The 17562-nt window shown below is 34.8% G+C and overlaps 1 protein-coding gene across 8 annotated transcripts in view; it reads right to left on the reverse strand.

The window, feature by feature from the left end:
• Window positions 1-17562, reverse strand: part of GRIK2 (glutamate ionotropic receptor kainate type subunit 2) — a 405316-nt gene that overhangs the window by 138803 nt on the left and 248951 nt on the right. For 7 of the 8 annotated variants that reach the window (XM_065681155.1, XM_065681154.1, XM_065681157.1 and 4 more), the window contains one exon: window positions 3958-4181. In XM_065681155.1, coding sequence (XP_065537227.1) covers window positions 3958-4181 — 224 coding nt within the window. Of the gene's footprint in view, window positions 1-3953; window positions 4182-17562 lie in introns of those variants that run through there. The other variant, XM_065681162.1, reaches the window with a different exon arrangement.

Raw genomic sequence — 17562 nt, forward strand, 5'->3', positions numbered from 1 at the left:
AGAGAAATACTTCAATGTGCAAGGAATAACTTGAAATGCAGTAAATCTGGTGGAAAATGATTGCATAAAAAACTTCTAAGTAGCTCAGCCTCCAACTTGTGTTTTCAGAAAAGATTCATGAAGACATGGATGTTTCAAAACATACATATTGAAAGACCTATGAAAATCAAATGTATTTAACATTTTTTAAAAGTATGAAACTGATTTGCTTCATATTGCCTACGCAGAATAAGAAGTATCCTCAAGTTACCAATACATCAATTTTTGAGAGACCAAACATGGCAGTTTCATATACATAGACTAATGGAAAATGGACAATATGCGTCTACAAAGTTGGTATACAACACTGTAAGAAACCAGCATGTTTCTCAGAAATGAAGCAATGGCTTGCACCAACAGACAGAAATGAAATGAAATTCCAGTAGTCAAGATTTTTCATTACATAGATCAGAAAACATCGTGTGCTTGACAGAAGAGAAAAAGGAGTTTGCACACTTTATTCCAGTCTTCGTTCCTTTAATCACATATTAACTGTGAATTTAACTGGAATTCTAAATTGAAGAAACAAGTAAAGGCAGAGGCATAGAGTGAAGATACTGGAATTGGAAAGCTACAAGACTTTAGATGACAGAAGACACTGCTAACAGTGACACAGAGACACTGCTAGCTAGAATCAGAAACAGATCTATTACTGTTTCCACAAGAGAAAAAAAAATGCTAGATGACTTTCTCAGTTTACGGAAAAACAACAGGCTTAGTGTCGAGCAGACTGGGTTTATCTATCAGTCATCAGTACGACAAAGAACGAAACTTTCAGAGACCACCATAACTACTTAGATCCAACAAACAGAACAAACAAGATCTATGTTTCCATATATATGAAGGAATCACTGCCTACTATAATTCCCCACACAGAATGACAAATAACAAAAACAGCACAGAACACATATATATTCATTCATATGCTCATTTTTGCATCACAATGTGAAAACTGTAATGCCTACATAAATACATAACTCATCATTTTGGGTGGGGACTACACGAGGAAAATTACATAGAAAAGCCCTACAGCTAACAAATCAATCTCCCTCCTAGCTTTTTGTCTTGTTGTGTATGAAAAGATTGAAGCTTTTTATATCTGGTTGTCAAATTGGAAGGAAGATCCAATGCTTCTACAAACAAAGGAAAAGACTAATGAAGATTTGTTACTTTTTTTCCCCACTTATGCCTAATATATTACTCTTTTCAGCAATTCTCTCTCAAAGGTTCTTAAACCTTTTACTGATTTCTTCAACTTTACCTAAATATGACCATACCACTAATTAATGGGTGAAATCCAAGCACCATGAAAAGAAATGTACTTTTCATTTTCATTGTACCAAGCTCTTATATTCCAACACTGTCTGGAAGACAATGGTAAAACAATAAAATCATGAAACATTTGACAGAAAATGGGAAGTTTAAATCTAAAAACAAATATTCTACACTGCATACTCTGATGTAATTACAAAACATCATATAAAAGACATACTAAGTACTGCTCCAAACAGAAGTACACATTATTATGAAACATGTCAATTATTATGAAACACTGGTAGTTGAACATTCATTATGGAAGGATCATTATGAAATAGAAATCTTCTTAGCAATACACTCTAGGTGGAACCTATTTAATTAGTGACATATAGTCCAAGAGTTTCATGACACCAGGACTGAAAAATACGTCATCATCTGTGTAATACCTAATTTATAATCTGTACTGAAAATAGATGGTCAGCACTATACTGCAAAGTCCTCTTCACTACCACACTTCAATTAGCAGTATCTTCCTTTAAATGATGGATACATTTTGTGAATTCTGTTCACAAAAACCTTACTTTTGAATAATGTTCTTTTCTGTCTGTAGTATTCAGCAGATTTCACATTTAGCTTACACCTGTTTCCCTATATGAACTATAGCATTAGAAAATGCTATTATATACTACTAATTCATTCCACATTATGAATAAAATTTGTAGATTGTCTTACATAGTCCTAAATATTTTATTTCTAAATTTGATATCAATATTTGGTTAGGCAATTAAGTGTTATTAAACATCTTTAGATATGAAGGCTGATATAAACAGGCATACAAAAAAGGTATTTTATAAAGCTCTACAAAAAAAACCAAAACCAAACCCCTCCTCTGCTCCGTATAAAACATATTTCATCTTGCTTTACAATGAAGACAATGCTTCCAAGTGTGTAAGGAACTTATGGTGCTCATCACAAAGACAAATAAGTGAAAAATGTTTAGCTATATTGGTCTACCATGTAGTGCTTCTGTTTAAAAAGCTTTTCCCAGTTCTGGTAGTAAGATCAGGTATCTTAATAGCTTAGTAAAAAAAAGGCTTCAAGAACACATATCTTTCCTACAAAATATGAAAAGACACATTTTCAGAGTAGGAACTCAGCCATGTGACTCTTACTAACATTACTGGAAGCTGTCTACCAAAGCACTGTGCATCATGCTGAAAAAGCCCTTCAGTGATAGCCATAGGTTTATAACTCTTGGACACACATACAAACATTTTACATGAGGTGTTTCAAAAAGTATTATTTGTGATTTGTGCTTGACTCTGCTTTAAGAAATATCTGTATCACAGAAACACCTCAGAAATTAATTTTCTCACTGGTTGTATAGTCCACTAAAATCTACTGTTCTTTCAAGAAACTTTCAATATAAGTGGCTTTTAAAAGCAGATTTTTAAAGAAGAAACATAAGTGAAGTCACTAATTACAAAATATGTTTCAGTGTTATCTATATCACTACAATATCTCATGTACAGGCGATCTTGCTAGATTGCTTTTAAATCTGTTTCTAAATATATTTCTTTCCCCTTAGCAGAAGAATAATACAGTTCCTCCAAAATGAAGCAGATAGTATCAGAGAAGGATGGAGAGCCCTGCTATCAACTACAGCACAATAGGTAAAGAAAAACATGAAATTATAATTTGTTTCAGAATGATATAATAAAAAACTTCAGGCTGAATTGAGATGGAATTATCAAGTAAAATATAATAATAATAACTTATTGAAGATATTAAAACTGATGATATTAACATGTGTTTGATTAAAAAATATTTTAAAGTGACTACTAGGACTACTACATCCCTGGGAACTGCTAATTACTGTTTCGATTTTTTTTTTTTTTTGCTGTCACAACAAAAGTCATATCATGTAAGACTATTTCTGGGAGCATCTGGAGTTAGTCTTAATTGCTTAAAACGGAAAAGGTAAATATAATGGGAATTTTTGACAAAAGATGTTTTTTTCCTTCTCTAAAGAGAGCCCTATATATTAAATCAATTTAGAATTTAACAATTGTTGTATAGAGTTTCTTAACTCCAAAAGCTCAACTAAACCTGCTTCCAAATAGTCTCTGATTTTAAACAATGTGAATTATCTCAGGGATTTTATATAGCACACAGTTAAAAACTTACCTTACCTTCCTTCTAAGATACTAATCTACATTAATTGATTTTTTTTATAATAGGAAGAGACCCAGTTTTGACCTCTAGGATTAACATGGGCAGCTAAGTACTCAATTTGAGATTAAGCAGTAATGCATCAAATGAAATCAGGCTAACAAATTAAAATATGTCAACTCCTGTCTTTTTGAACACAGCATAATTGGGAAAAGATATTTTGTAAACTTTCTACTGTCTCTAAATTTATAAATAAAAGGAGACAGCTTCCTATCACACTTAGGACGTAGCGATATAAGAAACTGGAGACTTAGTATGGTGGTGGAGAAAATTAATAGTGAAAACCCTCATCATTAATTATTCTTCTGTACATCATGAAGTTAAAATATAAGAGTATGAAAGTAAGAAAATTTTTGTGACTTTTGACAATTATTAGTAAGAAAAAGATTATAACAATTGCCAAAAAAATCACAAAAGTTGACATGTTACCTGGCTATGACAAAGAGCACACAACTGACACCCAAGTAAGCCAGCAGAATATACATCCAGATATCAGGGGAGAGAGGATTCAGGAAGGAGAAGACGCCGGGGTTTGTACCATTGGGCTTGCGGTACAAAATACTTATTCCAAGAGTCATAAAGGGCTTGGAAAAGTCGATGACCTTCTCTCGAACATAGGTAATTGCCAATGGTGCAACTGCAAGGTCAGCTTTCTGTTAACAAAAATACAAAAAGAGAAACGAGCTATAAGTCAGAAGAAACATGTTGAAGCAGACAATCAGATTAGGCAACACACTAACTTCTTATGGAAGAGATTTTTTTTCTTGTACTAGGTAGACTGAAATGTAAAACTCTCTTCTTATAATTAAGGAAACAGTTACCCTGCTTCCTGTTTGCTAAACTGACATAACCCTTACAGAATATTTAAAGCATTATTACAGGGGTAGAAGTGAAGAAAAATACCACTTCCTGCAGAAAATATGAACATCCACTATCCTATCTTCTAAAACTTTTTAAAATGTACATATCAACATATGTCTTCCCTCTGTCATTTCTTCACGGTGCTCTTTGGAACCTAACATATTTGTGAAGCCCCTGTATATATGCTTATACAAGCGCAGGGAAAGGGACAGGAAGCAGTTTTCTTATTGAAGAACGTTTAAAAATGGAAAGTGTAACACCTGAAATGTTGCTTCAAGAGGTAAGTTCTAACAAAGCATAGCTGCCCTTACTAGTTTACAGAAATAACTATGAAATATTTAGATAACTGACTAAGAATTACAACATTTAAAATTAAATCATACAATATGATACAAATGTATTTTGTCAATTTACATTTAGTTTTTGTTACAGTAATAACTCATAGGAGATTAGTAAATGATCTATAATATTTTTTATTTAAAAGTTAATGGAAATCATAGTGAAAAGGAATCTACAGCATCTACTTCTTAATCCCTGACAACAGCTCTTGAAAGACTGCTTTTCATATGTCTATGTGTAGTTCTGTGCGTACATGTCCACAGATGAAAGAGGGAAGTTCAGAGTGAGAAATTATACAGTACAAGATTTGGCAAGTTGTGAACTAAGAATTCCTTGTAAAATATATGTAAATGTAGGTATGTAATGACAGAAATGGTACAAGTGCCATAAAATACTTTTATCCAAGTAACATAGCTGCAAATAACACCATTTTCAGAATACCTGTTCTAAAACAAGATACAAATATACTTTATTTTGCTTAGTTGGTATTGTGTAGACTGTAACATTCACAATCCCACACTATATTCTAGCATGTCAAAGTTCTGCGACGGTCTATTCTTGTTATGAGAATTTAACATATCATTAGACCTGCCCTAGTAAAATACTTCTATGCTACACTGTGAAACTCTCTTGGTGCTGTTAATTTAATTTGGTAAGGGTTTGCTGGTCAAAAATATGACATATGCTTAATTTCCATTGATATTCAGAATTTATAGGTATTTATCAGACAGCAAAGTTTTATTCCACAGCAGCAGAGTTTTTATAGATTGCATACTATTGATGATGTTCCAACTGATGCAGAAAGAAAAGACTAAAGTTAGAAACTGAGACTAACTTGGATTAAAAGTCCTAGGTCAACACGTAGAAGTTGGAGAAACATAACTCAAGTTATTAGTAATTTGTGATGCAACTAGCAGTCTTACCATAAGAGTCTGAAGCCAATTCACTGGAAACTGTCAGAAGACGCAGCTTCACAAAGATAGAGATAGCAGATGCAGACCTTTTGGAAGTCTATTGGCAGTCATAAATTTTGGTGTTAAAACATTAGGAGAGCCTTAATGAATATCAGACCCTTCCTTTTAACAAATAAAATCGGAAATCCAACCCTTGATCATTAGATGAAAAATGAAAACATGTACAACTGAATGTTGTTTGCATCTGCAGTGGAGTAAAACTCTAAGGAAGTTCTTAGAACTTGCAGATGAAATTAGAAAAATAATCAAACAAGAAATAGCGCGTGTCTCATGACAGAACAGGATAATCAGATATTCCAGTCTGGGAGATAGAGATCCAAAATACAGGTCTATATCTTGGTATCTCAAGATTTTCTTCAGAGCTTTTGTAAGTCTGTTTCTATATACTTGAACTAGTATATCACCATATGAACAACAACAACAAAAAAAGTCTTTACTGATTGAGGAAACAAAAATCTGCTAGGATTCCTGATATAAAAATGTAATAATGCTTCATGTGGCTATTTTTACTAATATCTGTTATCTCCAAAATATTTAATTCTTTTGGCAATCAATTCATTCCAAAACAGCACTACTTGAAAGTAGGTGAAATAAGAGGATAAGTTTCCTGAAGTGCAATGCCAGGTCTCCTACACTTTTCTACAATGAAGAAATATGAGTAAGAGAATTCTCTTTTTGTAATTTTTCAGAATGAATTGGAGAGGAATGGTGTAAAACTAGGATTTTATCAATCTACATTTATTATCATTAACAAATGATTACATCCTAAAATATCTTTCTGTAAAGTTCCATAACAAACAATATTTGTCTCACCTGACAATGATACATAAATCCACTTTTTAGAATGAATGTATGTATGACTTTATTCTTTAAAGGAAAAATTCTATCTATCTGAAAGCATAATCCTAAACAGCACTTACTCTTGACCTTAGAGTACTTGAGACAAAGGCCATTATATGACAGCATCCAAGGACTGTTGAGGATAAACTAGTTGCTACAGAGAAAAATTCTGCACCCACTAAAGGTTATGATAGCACTTAGAAACAAGTCTGACAAGGACATTTCAACAGAAAGCACAGTCCTGAGCAAAATGGAAGAGCTGTACAGCAACAAAAACAGTAGCCATACCATGTGATGAGGGAACTCACTGCAAACAATAATGCCAACGATAAATGGCAGAGACTGGAGAAAAATGCTCCTCACAATAAATTCTTACTTTAATTATGTCATGTGTGAGGAAATCACAATCCAGCATTTACTCCACCATTCAAAGATACGGCATGATCAAATGGAGAATGGCACTCACATTCTGCATCTATCTTGACAGTTTTTCAAAAAGAGGTTCTCTAACAAGAAAGAGAATTTCCAGGACAAGACAGAGGAAGAAACAGAATTTATCATACTCTATAGAACACTTTCCAAAGTCAACTGAACTACTGACAGTTGTTCCCACCCTGCTGCCTCAAAAATCATCAGATAGTTTGCACATCATTTTTAACAGTAAATTCTCAATAGCACTTTATTTTCTATCTTCATACCCCATCTTAAAGGGTAATGATATTTTCTCCTTTCATGCTAGCATATGCACTCTGAGTACATTACTGGATTACTCTGTGAATAGTGATTGCCAGACCTTCCCTTCTTTTTGTGCCATGTAAGTACTGGACGTACTCTCTCCACAGCTGTGTAAAAGTTTCCCTGTCTTGCTACCACGTGCAGTCATAGGATGCTCACCCATCATCTCAAGGTAAACGCAGTATCTACAGAAGCACCTAAGGCACAGTAAATTCCTCCTGCTTTGATTCTTCATTTACATTTTGCTTCCAAGCAGCTACTTGACTATTTTTCATAAAATAACATTAAAAGAAAAAAGAGAGAACTTTTTTTTTCAGTTCCACAGAGCTGAAACTTGATACACAACCTCTAAGAAAACAATTTTTAAAATTATACTGAATTAAATCTATGCATGCAGATACAAATAACTTCAGTAAGAAATCTGCATATAAATGTTGAGTAGTGCATGGGCCATAGCATGTGCAGTAAGTTAGTATTTATAGATATTGATATTTTTATGTGAAAATTATAAAATATAACCCTGGGAAAGTGCCACATTAATTTTTTGCAGAAATTGAACTTCGAAAGCATTTAATAGCTTCTACTAATAATGTTGGGGAAAAGAAGAACAAATGCTGATTGAATTTTCTTTTGATGATCTTTTTCTGAAAAACTTCTGTTTCACCTGTTTTATGCAAAGGAATTAAGAGCTTAAATACAACCTAGACATAACAATCACAAAATTGCTAATAGTTATTTTAAATTAGACTCTACAACTACATAATATTTCACCATAATAATGAAGTTTTTTAGCTTATGTAAATGAACTCTCCTGGTGAGAATTTTTTGATAGCATTCTGCTTTGATTTAGAAACCATATCTATTTATATTGAAAATGCAGGGGGAATCATACAGCTATATCCATTCTCAGTTGTTTATACAGTCAGTCAGTACAATCATATTGTGATTACACAACATAAACAAAAGTATACACTGAAAATGCATTTTAGTCATTTTACTTTTATACAGGCAGCAATGCATCTACAGCCTGTGACTATTATTTAAAACAAAGGAAGATACTTTTCTAAAAGGAAAACTTCATAAGGCTTCTTTTTAGTCTGCTGTGTCAGCTCTTCAGCCTCAGTCCAAAGTCAGTATGTAAACTTCTTCAGCCACTTCATATTTTTGGACTGTTAACCTGAGACCTGGATTTCAGTTACATTCCCGCTGGAAAAATGCATTCCTAAGCTAAACAGAGGAAGGCTAATGCCCAGATTCTGTTCTTTAAATGCATTCAAATGGGCTTTTCATATACAGAGGGTTTATGCATTATTCCTGTTTACAGAAGTGCATTTCCTTGCCACTCATTTGAAAAACTAAGACCTGTAGTTTGCCCTTAAGCTTGTGATCTATTCTAAACTGCCTTGCTCATACTGCTACATTATAGAAAACTTCACACACTGTGAAAAGCTTTTGGTCTTGACACAAGATATTCATTTATTTTTGAAACTACTAGGACTCTATTAGGGCTTTATTGACAATTGTTATTTTAACTAGCTACTAACTTTATTTTGATATAAATTGTTTTTCTGCTACCTTTCTCAGTTTATGGAGAAGAGACATTATGAGATCTCTAGACCAGTCTCCTGCTCAAAGCATCTACATGACCAGACCAGGTTGCCCTGGACTTTAACCAGTTAGTTTTGAAAACCTCCAAGGATGGAGACTACATAAATTCTCTGGATAATCTATTCCACTACTTTTTTGTCCACATAGTAAAAAAGCTTCTACAGACACAAAGTGGAGCGGCTTGTTTAAAGAGGTTAGCATTTTCCATCCTGAGCGGTTTTCAGTTTTTACCTGTGGTCTTTTCGCTTCCTGCTAGGCACCACTGTGAAAAGCCTGGATGGATCTTCCTGATAATCTACTCATAAGTCCTTGAAAACTGTTATTAGAAGTTGCTGCCTTTGCTAAATGTAAATAAAATACCATAAAGTCCAAACCAAGTCCAGATTAGATAGCTGAGTTTAGATGTCACACCTTCTTATGTGTGGGATACTGACTTGTATCATTTAAGATTAATTGCTTGCAATATCACACATAGATGCAATTTTATCACTTGCTACTTTATTAATAAAATCATTTAACATAATAAAATAACATATAATAACAGTTTCAATAGGTACTGGTTCAAGTTCTGAGCTGCTTCTCAGTATTTACTGTTCAGCATCAAAACGTTATTGGTAGACAGTACTTTTTGCAGTTTACTCAGACTCATTTGACTAACAGTAATATATAATAGCTGTTTTGTTTCAATTAGGTATCCTTATGGATAATACTTTTCTTGAGAAAGTCTTGAATAGATGTGGTAACTAATATCTGTGCCAACTGCTTGCTCCTTTGTTATTTTCTGAATGTTTAGTCAAGGAAAAATACTAGTACTGAACCTATCAGGAACTCAGTAACTAGTTAATTTACATTATTTCCTCCTATTCAGGGTTAGTAAACCTAGGATTTTTTCTAGCCCACTGTTACTTATCTATGCCAGCATGAAATAGATTTAATAGCTGAATAGATGTAACATGAGCTACACCTGCCAAACATGAGCTACCCTTCCAAACATGAGTTACCTTTCCAAATAGTCACAAAGCTCCTATCTGTTGATTTATAGACTACAGTTTCACTAAAGTATTTTGCACCAACATTGTTCAATTAGCAGTTACACAAGTTGGATGTAAGAGGACTAGAAGCAGTGGACCACAAAAAAAATTACACTTAGCAGGAAGATGGATGACAGTAAGTTACAACAATAAGAAAATCTCAGCCTTAATTCTCATCACTTCAATCCAGCAGACTTTTCCTCAAAGGGCTCTTCTAATGATTAGAAGACCAAGATTTACACACTCAAAAATTCAAATCCTAAGAATGAAATCTATGGTGTTTTAGTTTAAATGTTTCTGATATTTATAAGATTATATCAATGAAACACTTAAAACATTATTAGTATTATAATTTATTCCTTATATTATGTGAAGTTATTCTTCAGTCTGGAAGACAAGGATCAACAGAGGTGTACAAATACACAATGAACAAGAACACACAGTATAATTGTATAACATTGATCAGCATGACATGCAGATGTAGACAAATTCCTAGTCTATCTACTGTCCAATTACAAAGTGGATGGAGAGTTAAGTAATGACACTTATGAATGACACTACGTTATTCAAAGAAGAATTGCACTATGTCAACTTGCACAAGAAGAAGTGGAGGATAGTAAATAAAATTAACTTAGAATAAGAAACAATGAAATGATTGGCCAAGAAGGAAGTCATGGAGATGATTAAGATATTAGAGTACCTGCTATATGAGAAGATACTTGATAGAGCTGGGACTGTTTAGCCTGGAGAAGGCCCAGGGGAATCTGATGAATGAATACAAATAACTAAAACAGAGAGGGAAAGTAAAAAAGACAGATCTAGACCCTTTTCAGTGGTATCCAGTGAAAAAAAGGTAAAAATTACAAATTGAAATGTAAGAAATTCTATTTAAATATAAACCCAAACTTTTTTATTGTAGGAACAGTCAAACACTGAAGCAGATTGCCCAGAGAAGTTGTGGAGCCTCCATCCTTAATGCCAGTCAAAACTTGATGTGACATGACCCTGGGCAACCTGCTCCTGTTGACTGTGCTTTGAGCAGGAATTTGGACTAAGTGGTCTCCAGGGTCAGTTTTGACCTCAACAATTTTTTGTTTCTGTTGTGTAAGTAATATCTCTTTCAGGTTCTCTCACACACCTTTATAACAAAACTGCAATTTTATTTCTATTCTGAATGCAGACAGAGAAAGAAATTTGCAAATAATAAAACTTGGTTTAGCATATAGTTCCCTAAAAATTTTTGTAATACTGTTGGTTTCCTGTTAAACTGAGTAGTTAAACAGATAAAATATTTTTTTGTAAATTGCAAACAACCAGAAATTGATCAAATATTACAAGAACTTAAATACTAAAATATGTCATCTCATTTCTCTTATTTCTAGATTACTAGTTTACAGTGGGGAATTAAGATAAAAGTGAAATATTCTTGTCTGATGGCTATGCTGCAGCACAATTTTCTTAGAGACACTTCAAACTTAATTTAAACACCTAAATAAATATAGTACATGAGATGTTCTACAGATATCATGATAACAAATTAGACATAGGACCATCAAGTCTAGAATTGTAAGGTGCTATTTCTCAGTCCCACAAAGGATGTAACAGGATTAGTCCAGAGAACAGCAATGACACTATGCTTCTATGGTGGCTTTTTCTAACTGACCTGTCTTTTCTGTATTATTACACTATAAGAATAGTATAAGTGCAGCTTTTACACCGTTTTGCTTTTACATTTTGGAATTATGAAATCCTACAACATTTCAATAGATCTTTTGATGGCCAGAAGGATCATTTTCAAGCCAACCTGAAAATCATAACACATGGAAGTGACAGGGCTGAATTCTGTACATGACATTTTGAAAGATCTCAATTATATTCCTATCCAGGCAAACTAAGCTGAAAAACTAATAAGGGTAATCTATTTCCATGCATTTGAATAATGAGGATTTGTTTTTAACAAGAATTTGATACATTTTTGACAAGACATTCATTCTGGAATAAGTGCAGCATTCTTTACAATACCAATCCACATAACAAAAAAAAAAAAACAAAAACAAATCAACAAACAACCCTTCCCTCCCTCTAGAAGAAAAAGAAAAAAAAAAAAAAAAAACCAAAGCCAAACCCACCAAAATAATCTATGTAAGTGTTCTAGTTTTAAGGAAAAATCCATATTGCCTCAGACACAGAACTGTTAAACAGAATAGGCTTTCTGTTTAACAACCCATTTTTTATACTGTAAGCATTTTACTTTTAATAACAGATTATTGTATACACTTCTAAAGCAGAGCAAGTATTAAAAAGCTTAATATTTTTAATTTATTTAAACTTGACTTTACAGAACTAAAATAAAATTTTTAACCACTCTTAAATGACATGGGATTTATATCTGAAACACTGTCTCAGTATGTCACTTGTCCATCATCCTTTCAGTGTTTCTACTGGCACTTCATGAGTACTATGCCCCATGCATTCACACAAAACTATACATTCATTCTTTACAAATACCTATGTGCAGTCACTGGTACGCCAATGTGTGTATTTATACATATTTGTTTCATGCTAACACACATTCTTAGGAAGTTACTCATCTTCATAGGTTACCACACATTACCGCTAATCAGGCCCTCACAGGTCAGGAAACATCATAATAAAAATTTACTGTGCAAATTAATTTCAAGCTATTGTGACAAAGTAACATGATTTTCTTCATAACACACACATAATCAGTTTCATCTAGTGCATTTTGAACTTAGTAAGGCTGCACTGGCAGGTTTTGTTTTTCTTCCTCAACTCTGAATGTTCAACTTCTGTATAATTCTCTTAAACAACTAAACTATCTTTGATACTGTAAGAATGAGTCAGAATTAACACCTTTCAGTTCCCAAAATGATATGGCTGATGTTGTGTTTTGGGTATCATTCCCAGGGACACATGTCCTGCTAGCACATCCTGAAACTGTTTTATGAAAAGGATGCTTTGCTGAAAGTTGACATACTCCAGTGTTCCATAGTCCCTCCTCCCTACATTCCATGAAATATTCACTTTGAGATGCGTTGAAACTCTTTGGAGATGAGCAAAACACAAATTACCTTTTTTTTTTTTTTTTTTTTTTTAGTACTGGTGACAATATTAAGAATTTATTTGGTTATGATACTTGTACTTCATGAATACACCTCTAGTTTATTTATATAGCTCACCTGCAAGTCTTTCAAAAACTTCCTGTTACCATTTCCAAATGAAGAAAATCCAAGCAGAAGTTAAGCAGCAACATTTCTTATGAACAAGTTCTGAGTGTGTCACATTCAGAGTTATGAGTAGAATTTGTGAATTCCTGACATACCAAGCATGCAATCAAACTCCTTAATTATTACTTCTAGCAGGAACGAAGTTAAAATAAGGACTGAGTAGGCAGAGAGGCAGACTAAGGGAAAATTGGGAAAACTGGTACCATTCAACTTTCCCTGTACAGCTGAACTTATTTTGATCTTTGCAGTGATCAAGTTCTGCACTCTCAAGTATAGATATTGTAGAAAAAAACTGAATGAACAGATTAATTATAAGATCTAAAAAGAACTTGCTAAAAATTTGACATGAAAATAAAATTGCAAAATTTCCTCCTTGGGGGAAAAGCACACATTTGAGTAGAGAAGTTGTTTCATCAGTTTTCCAGGAATTCCCCATGCCTGGAAGTGTTAGAGGCCAGTTTAGATGGGGCTTTAAGCAACCTGATCTAGTGAAGGTTTCCCTGCCCATGGCAGGGGATGGAACCAGATGATCTTAAAGCTCCCTTCCAACCCAACCTATTCTATTATTCTATGATCATTACAGCAGCAAAACTGATTGTAAAGATCAGATAACTGTAGGAGGATATGAAGGATATGAAAAATGTATAAATGGGGATTATACCGGTTTAGAGCTAAAATGTATTGTGTTAATTCTTACGTACTGATTATTTAACCCAGCCTCTAAAATATTTGGTCCCTAATACATATTTGATTTGTCCCAGTGCTGGCATTCTTTTGGCAGTAACTTCTCAAAGAACATTTGTTTTGAAAACCATTTCCAGAAACATGTGAACCTGTGATTGACCATCACTAAAAAAAAAAACGTGGGGGGTGGGCATGGAAGTGGGCAGACATCCTATTTATGATGTGGGCAAGCAGTAAAATGGGCAAGGCAAGTAAAAGAAATTATAAACTAACAGTTCTACACAGCAAAGCATGCTATTATCATGAAGGATCCTGGCCTGTAATTTAGTATAATTCCTGAGTTTTATCTCCAAAAAAGTAAGTTAGATTCTTTGACAATATACTGATAGGTAAGACTGGTAGAATGAAAAGGAGAAAAAATAGAAATGGAAAAAAAGAAGGGTATTTTCACATAGGAACAGAAAAGTGTTTTTAAAAGAAAAAGATTCATTAGTTTAAATTGTGAAAATTAAAATAAGAAAACCATAATATCCTAACTGTAAAATACATTACTTAGACATGCCATAGTTAAATGAACAAGAAGGCAATATTCATTTACCCCTAGAAGTGTTAGATAAACATCCCTCTAAGTACAGATCATTAAAAAAACCAACAACAAAACCAAAAATAAATAAAATCCGCACATCCCAGAGCACTTATTAGGAAAATCCTATTGTCAAAGTCTCCTACTGCTTCTGGTATAAAATAACAGAAAGTGTATATAAAATTTTTCATCCAGTGTTTTTGGGACACACAGGATGTGATCAGTTCAAAAGATCATGTAATAGCATTAATGACTATTAAGAAAAAGTATATACATCATTATTCTGTACATCTTACTGCAATATTAGAAATATTACTGATTCGCCCTTTATTAAATGCAGATGGCTTGGAAGTTCTTTGGAAAATAACTGTTTGCTCTCAACACTTTTTTTGAAAACTACATCTTCAGACTGTTCTGTACTTGAAATCAGTAACAAATCCTTTGCTGGCAATTAAATAAAGAATTCATATTTGCACTTCTGCTATGTTTCTCACTGAATACATATTTTGCATACTTGACCTAAACCTATGGTTTAGGATTTCTTCGACATTTCAGAGTACTGATGGTTTAGATTTCTCTGGCATATTTCACAGGTTTCTGCAATACTTTCTGCTATACTCTCCCTGAACTTTATTTATATAATTTATTTTTTTTAATATATTTCTTATTTATATTATTTATTTATATTATTTATATTAATTATTTATATTATTTATTTATTTCTGCATAACATTTACTTGGAGTTAAGATCTGTTTGTACATTGTTTCCATGGGAATATTGTATACAGCCTTTATTAGACAGTGACCAAGTAGACATGTAAATTAAGTACCATCTTGTGAGTACAGAGACTGATTTTTGGCTGATCATTTGAAGTAGTAGTAAAACTGTTGCTGCTAATTCTTCTGTGGTTATGCGTAAGACAATGCCTTTGATCTTTCATCTTAAAGAAAAAAATGCATAATAAGGCATATTTGAGTGAATTACATCGATAAAGTCAGACATGCAAGATAAAAATTTGCAGAGAGCTTCTGTAAGTCTATGAATATATCGTTTGTTTGAAGTGGAAAGCAGAAGCTTAAGCAACAAAAGACACATTGTTGCTTGTCAGGAGACACCTGCTGCTGCTTACTCAGCTTGGAACAAATTGCATTGGAAATAAAAGGTCAGAGCAGTGGAAGCTGTGGATTACTGAATTAGCTTAGACTGAAAGGCAGAAAAAACACAGGTGATATTCTTCTGACATATTACAAATGATCATAATAAATTATCCTGTAGACCCTAGGACAGATTTCACACAGAAAAGAAATACTACTTTAATAAGGAAAAGAAAACATGCAACCAATAATATCTGGAAGATATTATGAATATTTAAGCAAGTAAACATGTGTCTGAAAAAAACATTAAAGTCCCTTAACAGAATCAATATACTTGGTAGTATATTATGACAAAGAATCATAGAATCATAGAATAGTTAGGGTTGGAAAGGACCTCAAGATCATCTAGTTCCAACTCCCCTGCCATGGACAGGGACACCTCACACTAAACCATCCCACACAAGGCTTCATCCAACCTGGCCTTGAACACCGCCAGGGATGGAGCACTCACAACCTCCCTGGGCAACCCATTCCAGTCTCACCACCCTAACAGGAAAGAATTTCCTCCTTATATACAATTTAAACTCCCCCTGTTTAAGTTTTAACCCGTTACCCCTTGTCCTGTCACTACAGTCCCTGATGAAGAGTCACTCCCCAGCATCCCTATAGGCCCCCTTCAAGTACTGGAAGGCTGCTATTAGGTCCACACACAGCCTTCTCTTCTCCAGGCTCAACAGCCCCAACTTCCTCAGCCTGTCTTCATATGGGAGGTGCTCCAGTCCCCTGATCATCCTCGTGGCCCTCCTCTGGACTTGTTCCAGCAGTTCCATGTCCTTTTTATGTTGAGGACACCAGAACTGCACACAATACTCCAGGTGAGGTCTCACAAGAGCAGAGTAGAGGGGCAGGATCACCTCCTTCGACCTGTTGGTCACACTCCTTTTGATGCATCCCATGGTACAATTGGCTTTCTGGGCTGCGAGCACACATTGCCAGCTCATGTTCATTTTCTCATCAACCAGCACGCCCAAGTACTTTTCTGCAGGGCTGCTCTGAATCTCTTCTTTGCCCAGTCTGTAGATGTGCCTGGGATTACTCCGACCCAGGTGTAGGACCTTGCACTTGTCATGGTTGAACTTCATAAGGTTGGCATCAGCCCACCTCACAAGCGTGTCAAGGTCCCTCTGGATGGCATCCCTTCCCTCCAGCATATCAACCGGATCACACAGCTTGGTGTCATCGGCAAACTTGCCGAGGGCGTACTCAATCCCACTGTCCATGTCAGCGACGAAGATGTTAAACAAGACTGGTCCCAACACCGATCCCTGAGGGACACCACTTGTTACCAGTCTGCAGCCGGACATCGAGCCATTGACCACAACTCTTTGTGTGCGGCCATCCAGCCAGTTCTTTATCCACCGAGTGGTCCATCCATCAAATTGATATCTCTCCAATTTAGAGAGAAGGATGTCGTGTGGGACAGTGTCAAACGCTTTGCACAAGTCCAGGTAGATGACATCAACTGCTTTACCCTTATGCATCAATCCTGTAGCCCCATCATAGAAGGCCACCAAATTGGTCAGGCAGGATTTCCCCCTTAGTGAAGCCATGCTGGCTGTCACCAAGCACCTTGTTGTTTTTCATGTGCCTTAGCATGCCTTCCAGGAGAATCTGCTCCAAGATTTTGCCAGGCACAGAGGTGAGACTGACTGGTCTGTAATTCCCCGGGTCTTCCATTTTCCCCTTCTTGAAAATGGGGGTTATATTTCCCTTTTTCCAGTCGTCGGGAACTTCACCTGACTGTTATGATTTTTCAAATACAATGGCCAGTGGCTTAGCAACTTCATTCACCAGCTCCTTCAGGAGCCGCGGATGGATTCCATTAGGTCCCACGGACTTGTGTGCGTTCAGATTTTTAAGATGGTCTCGAACCAGATCCTCTCCTACAGTGGGCCTAAGGTCTTCATTCTCATAGTCCCTGCATCTACCTTCTAAGAACTGGGTGGTGCAGTCAGAGCCTTTGCCAGTGAAGATCG

The sequence above is a fragment of the Lathamus discolor genome, chromosome 5 (genome assembly GCF_037157495.1).
Source record: "Lathamus discolor isolate bLatDis1 chromosome 5, bLatDis1.hap1, whole genome shotgun sequence".
Lineage (NCBI taxonomy): Eukaryota > Metazoa > Chordata > Aves > Psittaciformes > Psittacidae > Lathamus > Lathamus discolor.